This window comes from Cajanus cajan, chromosome 4 (assembly GCF_000230855.2).
Source record: "Cajanus cajan strain Asha chromosome 4, NIPB_CcT2T_4, whole genome shotgun sequence".
Lineage (NCBI taxonomy): Eukaryota > Viridiplantae > Streptophyta > Magnoliopsida > Fabales > Fabaceae > Cajanus > Cajanus cajan.
Window position 1 is genome coordinate 67,861,834 of NC_138520.1, and position 12,133 is coordinate 67,873,966.

General features: G+C 35.8%; 1 protein-coding gene across 3 annotated transcripts; it reads left to right on the plus strand.

The window, feature by feature from the left end:
* The first annotated feature begins 669 nt into the window (after positions 1-669).
* MEE50 (ARM repeat superfamily protein) lies at positions 670-4,251 on the plus strand. 3 transcript variants are annotated; one of them, XR_002240066.3, is made up of 5 exons: positions 670-853; positions 1,138-1,217; positions 1,694-2,317; positions 2,746-3,681; positions 3,803-4,251. XR_002240066.3 is itself a non-coding variant. In XM_020363069.3 (4 exons), the coding sequence occupies exons 3-4, from the start codon at positions 1,696-1,698 to the stop codon at positions 3,612-3,614; spliced, it is 1,491 nt and encodes a 496-aa protein (XP_020218658.1). In that variant the 5' UTR covers positions 670-853; positions 1,138-1,217; positions 1,694-1,695; the 3' UTR covers positions 3,615-4,251. The 3 variants fall into 3 exon arrangements, 1 of the variants encoding a protein (XP_020218658.1); XR_002240067.3 differs by having other exon boundaries at positions 4,036-4,251; XM_020363069.3 differs by having other exon boundaries at positions 2,746-4,251.
* The last annotated feature ends 7,882 nt before the right edge of the window (positions 4,252-12,133 follow it).

Here is a 12,133-nt window from a genome sequence, read left to right on the forward strand (position 1 = left end):
ACTATCAATAATTGAGTATAAAGTTAAATCTAATTTGCATAACATAATTAAAATCTAAATGCTACAAAACAAAATTAGGGACCAATCAATCGCCTATATCATTTTTCAAGGATCAAATTATGCGTTTACTTTTTATTATTATTTATTATTATTATTTAAATATTTTTTTTCTTCTCTTTTTAAAAAACTACTAAAATACCTTTTTAATTAAATTTTTATTTTAAATTAACTTTATATTAAATACAAATTTTTATCTTGCGTAAGAGTATCTTTATGAATTTTTCTTTCACGACATGATTTTTAAAGATTTTTTATAACTATTTTTTTTATCTAATTATATTTTTTTATTTATCATAATTATTTATGAACTAAATTTTAATATTTTTAAAATAAATTATTAATAAATAAAAAAATATATTATAATATAAATTATTTATCATTTATATATTTAAAAATATTTATTTACACAAAATTTAAATATAATTTATATATTTAAACATAATATTTATTTGTGTATATAAGTTTTTATATTATATATTTTTTATGTAAGTAATCTCATCCGAAATTCTCATAGGGGTTAGTAAATGGACATGTACTATTCTTTATCTTAATTTAAACTTTATTTAAAAATAATAATTATAAAAAAAAAAAAAAAAAAAGCTATAACAACGACCAGCATCCTATACCGAAACTGGGCGCACGAAGAAGACCCACTCCGCACTAACCTAACCCGCCGCCGCTGCTAAGCCTCGCCACCGTCACACAAACCCTCTGCTGCTCCGTTGGTGTTGGCGCAACCGCAAACACCTCCGCTGCTCCGCTCTTCGCTGTCCATTAGAACACGTCTTAGAAGGTTCTTAATTTGGTTGCTGATTTCTAATAATTCACAATTTCACACTTTTCCAATAATTTGCTCTCGTGTCATGATGGTTCTGATTTCACATTTCTATTCTGTTGTTGAAGAAGCTACTGAGCTCTTTGACGAAGAACGACTTCCAGAATTTGCCACAACTTTTACTCCTTCAACATAAATAAAATATGAACTTGTTCAAATTTTGGGCGGATTCTTTATCTGTTTGACAATTTGAGTATTTGATTTTTTAACTGTTTATTTGATTTCTCTGCACTATGTTGCAGGAGAAACAAGGGTGATCAACTTGGTCGTCAATTAGCACAGTTCATACTGCTTTCACGGACAAGACAGTTTTTAACATCAGGTATGACATGACCTTCCCAAACTTGTGCAGCGCTCTAACTAGCTTATTGTTGCTCTAAATTGTTATTTTATTCACCTTGCATGTATATATCTCGTAATATTTGTCGCTGCCACTACATGTACTAAGAAGTTTTTACTTTATGGATTTTATTTGCAAGACTATTTTGTAATCTTGTTCAGGATTTGTAAGGGTTAAGTTAGATTGGTCAAGGCTTCTATTGTTTAAGTTCTTCTCAAAATTATGTTATGTTTATTTAGGCACATGACCTTTGAACTTGGATAGCAGTGTGGGTAAAACGTTCATATATTTCTAGACGGTAATTGGCACCGTGGATTCCAACCATATTTATCTGTTTTTTCTTGAAATTTTTGGTTTTTTTGCTACGATTTCAACCAATTAGATTGTGGGGTGTTTGAATTGTTCAAAAAAATCAATTTTTTATTTTGAAATTTCACTTTTTTTATTTTTCAATGAAGCCATGAGTGGTGATGCAGCATATTTGGAGCACCCTATATCAGAGGATACACTTCAATTACTCTTTGAAGCTTCCAACTGTTCTAACTTGGAAAAGTCCTTAGAGATTCTCATTCAGAATGCCAAAACAGATTCAGGGCGTTCGGAACTAGCTTCTAAAAAGATTCTCCCTGCAGTACTTAACATAGTTCACTCACTCACTCATGCTTCACATCATCGTTGTCATAATGATATTCTTTCTTTGTGTTTCAAGCTCCTCAGAAACTTGTGTGCTGGAGAAGCTGCAAACCAGGGCTCATTTCTTGAGCAAAATGGGGTAGCTGTTGTTTGCAGTGTTTTGAGGTCAGAGGCTGGTTCTTCAGGCCCTGATCATGGGTTGGTCCGGTGGGGTTTGCAGGTTCTGGCAAATGTTTCTTTGGCAGGGAAACTGCATCAGCATGCTATTTGGGAAGAGCTGTATCCGGTTGGTTTTGTATCACTTGCTAGACTTGGCACCAAGGAGACTTGTGACCCGTTGTGTATGGTGATTTTTACGTGTTGTGATGGAAACCCTGAATGGTTTAAAAAGCTGTCCAGCGATGATGGCTGGCTTGTAATGGCAGAAATTGTGAGAACTGCTTCTTCTGGTGCGTTAGTAGCTTTATGTATTTGTACTTTGATGTTTTTTCTGTGTTGTCTTGTCATCTGGGGTTATGAACTAATGTTTTTTTTTTTTTTATTATTTTTTATAATTTATGTGATATCCTTTTTCATTTGGTTATTCCTTTTTGCTTATAATTATTTTCCTTGATTTAAATGGTCTTTTTGAAGTTTTGAAATTTTTTTTCCACAAAACACAATGGCATTACGTAATTCATATAGTTGATCTCATCTAGTGGGACATGTTTATGTTGTTGCTGCAGCATGCTGCTTGTATACTTTGCTTTTGTTTTTCTATGCTGTCATGGGTGTCAAACAGGGTTATGATTGTTTTTAGGTTGTAACACTGATCTCTTTCTTTTTGCTTCATTCTATTTTGAGCTCTTTTCTAATTCATTGGTTTCTACTGAACCAGCTAGTCTCGGTGAGGATTGGTTGAAGTTGCTCCTTTCAAGAATCTGCCTTGAAGAATCTCAATTGCCGGGGTTGTTTTCGAAATTACAGTTTGTGGATGTTCCCAAGGGTGAAGTTACTGAGTCAAAAGATAGTCAATTTTCATTTGAACAAGCATTTCTTCTGCGAATCTTATCAGAAGTCTTGAATGAGCAGCTTAGAGATGTTACTGTTTCAAAGGAAGTTGCATTGTTTGTTTTTGGAATATTCAAGAAGTCAATTGGGGTTCTTGAGCATGCAATGAGAGGGAAATCTGGTCTGCCTAGTGGCTTTGCTGGGGTAGACGTTCTTGGCTACTCTATTACCTTATTGAGGGACATTTGTGCTCAAGACGGTATGAGAAGTAATAAAGAGGATGCAAGTGATGTTGTTGATGTGCTATTGTCATATGGCATCATAGAGTTGCTTTTGTTTTTGCTTGGGGCCCTTGAACCTCCAGCAATAATCCGAAAAGGACTCAAACAGTTTGAGAATCAAAATGGTACTAGTTGTTCCTCAAAACCATGCCCTTACAAAGGCTTCAGGCGAGACATAGTTGCACTTATTGGCAATTGTGTTTATAGAAGGAAGCACGCACAAGATGAAATCCGGCACAGGAACGGAATTCTACTGCTATTGCAGCAGTGTGTTACTGATGATGATAATCCTTTTCTGAGAGAATGGGGCATATGGTCTGTGAGGAATTTGTTGGAGGGAAATGATGAGAACAAAAAGGTAGTTGCTGAGTTGGAGATTCAAGGATCTGCTGATGTGCCTGAAATTACTGCACTTGGTCTCCGTGTGGAAGTTGATCAGAAAACTAGACGTGCAAAGCTTGTAAACGTCCCATGAAAGATCACTATAACTTGGCGTCTGTGCATTTCGGTCTTTCGTAGTGTGGTCCCTTGGTTGATTTTAGGTTGGGATATTTTCCTTTTTATTTCATTTTCAAGTGGAAACAACTTTCTATTGCCAATGAAAAATCAGAAGAAAATTCATATTTAGAATAGAAAGTAATAGATGTCTGAACAATTTTGCAGAATTCCTGTCGATACTCATGATAAATTATCAAGCAACATCAGATGGGGGAGGAACATAATCTACAAAGTAAAAGACACATAATCACCAAAGAGAATGATTAAACCCTAAATCAAGATTATGCTTTTTCAAGTAGATTGGCAGTGATGTTACTTTTTATATCATACTTGGTGGCACTATTTATTACAAAACAAATTGCGTTTCACATTGTGAATGAGGTTTCGTGGTGTCTCAGGTTTTTTTGGTCGAAGCAGTGGACTCTGTTGTTAATGTTCTGCAGTTTGTCAAGTAATTGAAGCTGTGGAAACTTGGAAGAGATGCGCCAGGCAGAACAAAGACTGCCACTCCTTGGATTTTTTGTCCAATGTAATCTTTTCAATTTTGTATGTATGTATATTATTATTATTATCATTATTATTGATAGTAAAGTCCATTTTTTTGGTTTGTTTTAGCTGTTCTATTGGATGGTAATTGTGTTGTGCAATTTAGATATGCATCATGTCAATTAAATATTGCGGCGAAATGGTGTTTCTGATACGTTAGACTTACCGATTGAGAAATAAGTTTATTACAGGCGAGGAAGCGAGGCTATGTAAATATGAAGTTTATTATTATAATTTGGTTTTAGTTGCATAATTGTTAGGAGCTATGTTTTATATTTTTCTTACCAATTCAATCTATTCCATGTTCATATTAAATCAATTGATTTGGTGAGTGTAGAGCGCCTCCGGGTGGCTTTTTAATTTTTCATTTCAATATTTGTAAAAAAAAAAAATGTTGTGTTTGCCTTTTGTGGTTCATGAATCAATGGAGGGATTTGTGTTGAAACAGGAGTTATTACGTGCGCTATTTTTTTTGTTAATTGTTGTCTTATCGGGGGATTGAAAATGTGAATAGGATTGGTGTTGCTGTTTCTTGAATGGTTCTATTTCCTATGTCGTATGTTCATGTTATCTTGAAAATGCTAGTGCTAACCAAAAATAAGTTTTTCGGGAAGACATTGAACCTTCTTAAATTCCAATTTTTCCAATGTTTCAAAGGCAGAGTGACATGCCTTCTAGGTACTCATATTTTCTTTGTATTTGAACAATTTATAATTCTCTTTGTTCTTATTATATATAGCATCAATACAGAATGGAGTACCATGAATAAATAAATAAATAAAAACCCTATAATTTTATGTAGTAACAAAGAATATCTTCCACTATCTTCGAGTGCAGTGAAGCAGTGCATTTTGATGTTTTATTATGATTCAGACATGTAAGTGTATCTTTTGAGCTTTAATCGTTATTTCAACAGCTTTTGCTGCACAACGTATATCATAAATATAGATTGGACACTCAAAATAGTGGACCAAGATGCAATGACGACATAAAATTAAAGCAAGAAAAGAACAAAGGACATAAATTAGTATCTAGCATACCATTTTGAAATCTTTTGACAGCCTGAGAGGTACAGGTTCCAAAACTCAACCCTGTGCCTAAAATATTAGCCGGAAATTTTATTATCAATATTGCAGAGACTGAAATCGAAGTGATAGACTTAGGGGGTGTATTGGATTAGGATTTTAAAGGACTTTTTAAGTTAAAAAAAATCTTGCGGATTTTAAAAGACTTTGCAGGATTTTCATGATTTTTAAGATTTTACAAGATTCTACAAGACTTAAAATGAGGATTTTAATGGATTCTACAAGACTTTTAAATGAGGATTTTAATGGATTGTGTGAGATTTTGTGGAGTTTTGACATTTGATAAGATTTATAAAAAAATTCATACATTTAAATTTAAAAAGAGTCAAATTAAGACAAAAATAATATAAAAAAAATAATGTCTAGATAAATAATAATAATAATTCTCCATAATATCCTATCCCCTTTTTATAACATCTACTATCAATTGTAACAATTCATCGGAATCCTCCTTAGTCCAAGTTTCATAATTTTCTTTCTCTTTTCCTTTTTCTTTATTATTTCCTTGTGAATCTCCCATTTGAATTACTAAAACAATATATGTTGAAAACTAGTTATATAAATAATTATGAATAAGAGACAAAATTAATAAAATTATATTATTATTTTTAGAAGCACACCAATCATACAAGATCGAATATATCTTGGCTATCCAAATGGATCAAATACCTCAATCATTATAAAAAAAAACATGTAAAAATGAAAATATAGAAACATAAGATAATTTTTTATATAAAAAAAAACCAGTATATTCGATACTGAGAAAATATTTAGATATATAATTTTTTTTATATAAACGGAAGTATTTAATATATATATATATATATATATATATATATATATTATTTTAGTTATATATTATATGATAATTTTTAACGATATTTATAAATGTAAATTATTCTAACAAATATTATAACAATATTTCCTTTTTAAAAAAATAAGCTAATGAAGGCATAAATCCTAAACCCTAAAAAGTTAGATACTGCAATGTCTTATGTTAATTTTCTTTTTTTTAAATATAAAAAAAATCTTAATTTCACAATATAAAAATAAAAAGAAAAATTCATAGTAAAAAGAATAAAATAATTGTTGAGTCATAAAAGGAGGAGGGATAAGAGTAACAAATTCAAGGGAAGGAGAGAGTTCACAGTTTTTATGCTGAGAGGTTTCTCCCCCCAACTAAGATCCATTTTTATCTCATTCTACTCACAGAAATCCTAACAAATTCATCTTATATATATATTGTAGAGATTATGATATTAATTTCATCTTTCATCTTTTTCTTTTCTTGACGTGTGTTATAAAAAGAATTACCACTTAAAAGTTGAAATTTCAAGCATTTTTTTGTGTTATATAAAGGAACAAATTCAACTACATAGAATAAAATAAAACAAATCAATTAAAGAGAACGAACAGAAAAATAGAGCAAGTCAATGACACTATCGTTTACATATCAGAGTTTCACAAAATAGGGGAATGGGATGAGAACAGTACTACAATATTATATATGAGCAATGAATAATAGTGTAGTATTATTAGTAGAGAAAAAATTGAGAAGACAAGAGCATAGAAAAAAAAAAGATGAAAAACTTACTTGAAAAATCTTGAAACACTTGAAAAATCACTTCAAACAATTCTTCAAAATTCGATGGGTTTGGATGAGATTGTTTTATGAATCTGGTATTTATTAATAACACTAGAAAGTCCTTCAAAATTTCTCTCACACAAAAATATTTTAAAATTCTTATATTTTTGAATACCATTGGATTATTTTTAAGTTGTAAAAAATCTCAAATGAATACCAGTGAATTTTAATAGACTTTTTAAAAAATCTTGAAAATCCAGATTGAATACCACTGAATTGTTTTTAAGTGACATAAAATTCTGATTGAATACCAATGAACTTTTTTACTCAAAAAAAGTCTTTTAAAATCCTACGAAATCCTAAACCAATACACATCCCTTAATAAATCAGAGTGTTGCCTTCTTTATAGGCACAGTGGGCAAGTATTAATTTGTCATGCATTATAATCAATTACCCAACTGCTAAAAATATTTTCAAATCATATAGGAGCTTCATAAAAGTGCTTCAGGACAAATTTATCTAAACAAACTCTTAATTATCTCGTCACTACAAGTCTCCCTTCCGGATAGGAAGATCTCATATTCACACTTTCGAAACAAAGATAACCGAACCAGTTTCCTGAATTGGATTTACTCAGCAATACGAGAAAAATGGATCTATGGCCATAGAGATAACAAGAAATTAAGGATAGTAGGAAGGGACATGAAAGATTACATAACGCTTCTTGCATTGCTTCAGTAACCGCAAGGAAATTCCATTTCATATTCATAATAATGTGCCACAACTTTAACCGATGTTTCCAAATCCTTCAATGTTGATAAGCATAACGAATAATTAAATGAATAAGGCCCAATAGGGCCACTAATATTTTGGGCAGGGGATATATCAATTATATGTTCTTTGATAGTTGTGATAATCCCCAGAAAGGTCGTTACTGCATAAATTGTTCTGTTTCAAGGAAAATATAAGTAGAAGACATGTCACTTGACTTCAAAAAATTATAACACTGAATCTATGGTGTCAACAAATAACTGTTTCAACACAATCCCTCCATAGACTGATGTGAATCACCGCAAACAAACACAACAATACATATATCTGAAATTAAATTAAAGGGTTAAGGGAACAAGTTAGTAGTTAATCACAGTTATGCTGAAGTAGAGATCTTTGAGCATGATTGGGTTTACCTTTTTTCAAAGAATTAAATAATTTTTTAAATAATAAAAATTTAAAATAGCTTATATTCATTGAATTGAAAGGAAAGAAATTTTCATTTCTTTGCTTCTTATTTGAATGTTATTCAAATTACATATCTTTTTCTACTCTTTTTCGTTCTTTATTCTTTTCATTTCTTTCCCTCTTATTCTTTTCCTCTTTATTTTATTTCTAATCCAAAAGCATAAGTAAATTTAGGATATGGAACAATTGATTTGAGAATAAAAAACCTGCAAGCAGAGGGAGAAGAAAAAAGCCATTGCTCTGTATGTTTTATGAGCAAACCTGCACCATTACCAAGTACCAACTCTAACACTACCAGAACTAGTCTAGTCTAGTCTAAGTGTCTTTGATTGTGAAGTTTCACTCATCAGGTGTCACTTGTCAGGTTATGGCTAGCACCGGGGTCCGGGTAATAATGGATCAAGAACTGCAGAGGGTATGACAAGGGAATAAAGAAATGTAATTTTGTTTTTGGTTTAAATTTTTTCAGTTGAAAATATGTTAGGTTTAAGGGTTTGGAATGATTTAAATTGGTTGTTGAAACTTGAACACCCTTTAAGTGAGATTTATGAGATGTGTTTGTGTACTTGGCATAATATTATTGTGTATACATTGTCACTCTGAAGCTAAAATATTTGGATGGCACAAACCTTTATGCAATCATGAAATAGTGTTAACTGTTAACTCCTTGCACACAAGGTGTACGTAAACTATAAAGTAAAAGCAATGTCTACCATCCAAGAAATGGTACACTGAATCACTGATGTTGTTTCCTAGCCAAAGAAACATTTGTCAGAACCTAACAAACCAACCTCTGACCTCAGACACTGCAAATAACAAACACAAACACCCCACTCAGCTCAAGAAATGACCCTTGGTTTGCATCTTCTCCAACAAACAGGTTTCTTATTATTATAGTTTACAAAAAGCATGATTGAGTGAATGAAATATATTAAACAATGTTGTTTGAACTTTCCAAGTTAGGAGAGCTGGAAGCTTCATAGAGTAACTGAAGGGTCTTCTGATACGGGGTGCTCCAAAAATGCTGCATCGCCACCCTTTGTTTGATGGAAAAATAAGCAAAATGTGAAATTTCAAATTAAAATTTGATTTTGATGAAGAGTTTAAGCACCCCACAATCTAATTGGTTGAGATTGCAGCAGAATAAGCCCAAAACTATATTGAATGCTTAATTCACTAATCTAATTTCAAAAATAATAGATCTATGTCACATCTCTCCTAAACAATATTTGACAAACCACGTTAACAAATACAAGTGTTCATTTCGAAGTGATGCTACTCCTATACATGCAAATAAGAACAATTCTAAATAATCGATTAAGTAAAAGCAGTTAAATGAAAAGAGACTTATTTTATCTGCTTTTACTTTATCTTTTGAGTGATCTTTATTTCTAAACTGTACCGGGAGGACCCTATCGGTCACGTTGACCAACACGTGCCGTTCCGTCAGACACCCATGCAAGCTGGACCATACCCAAGGCTGACGTTAGCATCGGCTCGGCTTATAGCCGTAGGCCGAGATTTGCCAACTGGCGCATAACGGCTCGGCTGAAGGCCGATGCAAGCAGCATGATGCATTCCCGCATACTATGTATCGGCTCGGCCCAATGCCGATCCGATAGGATTACCAAGTAAACGTCTACCGGCATTAGCCTGTCGGCTCGGCAATGTGCCGATAGGTTAAACAAGTTATAGTACAAATCACAGTTAACAAGGATAAATGCATAATTAAGACACGGTTAGCTGATTAGCATCGTATTACCTAATTTGGTAAAGATTAGAATAGGCCCACCACGTTCAGGCCCATGTCAGGTATTATAAATAGGTCACACGTAACAAGGTATGTCACTGTTTATTAATTACCCTAGAATATCATGCATATCCTAACTTGAGCGTCGAAGTACCTTTTGCAGCTACCTCCCCCCTCTGAAGAGTCCGTTTAAAGCATTCGTTCGGCCCTTCTCACTAAGAAGACTACGAGTGTACCCTCAAGCAGGTACATTTTGGCGCCAACCGTGGGGCCGAACCGAAAGCATTGCAGAAACATCGAAAGTTTACGAGTAAAAGAATCATGGTAAAGACAAGGAATACTAATTTTGAAGGGCAACGGTCCGAAGAGGAGCACCAGTCCGGGGCCGAGACGGTTGAGGAGACAAACTTGACCGATATGGTGCGCCAGATGAAGGAAGAGATGATCGCCATGAAACAGCAGCGAGAGAGAGATGCCGCCGAGATGGCCGCATTGAGAGAAGAGAATGCTGCTTTAAAAAATCAATACCGAGACCCCACATGGAAACCATCTGAGACGACCCACACTCAGGGATCGTTCCACTCGCACGGCCATCATACCTCCATTCCTCACACTTCTGTCGCTACCCCAGGCATTCGTGTTTCGGTCGGCCGACCAACGCCGCCAATGCCGGCTGGCGCCCACCGACATCCATTTACGCCAAATATTATGCAATCTGCACTTCTTGACCATTGGAAGTCCTTGCCCCTTGACAAGTACGATGGCACCACCGACCCCGATGAACACGTAGATGTGTTCTTAACTCAAGTTACCCTGAGCACAACCGATGATGCCGCCTTGTGCCGAATCTTCCCAACATCGTTAAAAGGGCGAGCGCTGAGCTGGTTTACTCGGCTTCCAGCTAACTCGATTGACTCGTTCAGCACGTTAGCTTCCCAGTTCACCATCCAATTCACTACAAGTCGGCCTCACCAGTTGACCTCGTTGGCGCTGGTCAGCATCTGTCAGGAGAAAAAGGAGTCCCTTCGAGCGTTCATAAGCCGATTCAACAAAGCGGCGCTTGAAATCCGAGACTTAAACCCTGCAGTGGCTCTGCATCACCTTACCACCGCCTTGAAACCGGGGCCTTTTGCCAACAGCATTTGTAAAAAAACCCCTACCGACATGGATGACTTCGTCAGCGAGCCGACAAATACATGCAGATGGAAGAACTAGCCGAGTTCCGTAACCAGGCCCGAGCGGAGGTGTCGACAAAGCCTGAAAAGCCGGCTGAAAACAATTTTCGAAGCCGTCCGAAAGAACTGGTACCCCGCGAGAGGCCCCCTCGTGGCCCGAAGTATTCCCATTATACACCACTCAACACCAGCAGGTCGGCAATACTAGAACAAGCACTCACTTCGGAAGTACTAGCCGTCCCAAAACAAGCGTCGACCCCTCCCCAGGCCGATACGACCAAGTCTTGCAGGTATCATCGCAATCGCGGGCATTCAACTGACGAATGTTCGGCCCTAAAAGATAAGATTGAAGACTTGATCAAGCAAGGACAGTTGCAAGGCTTCGTGGACCGACCGAACTCTTCGAAATACTCCGACCGGTCGCGACGACATGATCAGCTCGAACAAAGAAGGACAGAAGCACGCTCGTACAGAGAACGCAGTCGGTCAAGAGATCGAAGAGAGGAAGAGCCTTCGGCACAGCCTCGGCGAGTCATCAACACGATAGCAGGAGGATTCGCTGGCGGAGGTTCATCCTCATCAGCCCAACGCAGACACTTACGAGCTGTTCGGCACGTGAATGCAGTGGAGACAGTTCGTCGTCGCCTTCCCACCATCACTTTCACCGAGGATGACTTCAAAGGCATCGACCCGGACCAAGATGATCCAATGGTAATCAGCGTTGAAATTCATAACTGCATTGTACGAAAGACGTTGGTTGATCAGGGAAGTTCGGCCGACATTCTTTATTGGAACACGTTTAAACAGCTGGGTATTCCGGAGTCTGAGCTAGTTCCTTATGATGAACCTTTGGTCGGGTTCTCCGGTGAACGAGTCAAGACAAAAGGGTATATCAAGTTGTCAACTCGGTTCGGGTTCGAAGGAACTGAGTACCGAGACATTTCGGTTAAGTATGTGGTGGTGCACGCAAGCACATCTTATAACATTCTGCTCGGCCGACCATCCCTGAATCGGCTCGGCGCAATCGTCTCCACCCGTCATTTAGCCATGAAGTTTCCGGCCGAATCAGGGCGAATAGTCACTGTCCATGCTGACCAAAAAATTGCGCGAGAATGT

Excerpts from the sequence above, each read along its gene's own strand:
- MEE50 (XM_020363069.3), top strand. The coding sequence starts at position 1,696 with ATGAGTGGTGATGCAGCATATTTGGAGCACCCTATATCAGAGGATACA. Across the intron at positions 2,318-2,745 it reads TGTGAGAACTGCTTCTTCTG|CTAGTCTCGGTGAGGATTGG; the intron begins GTGCGTTAGTAG and ends CTACTGAACCAG.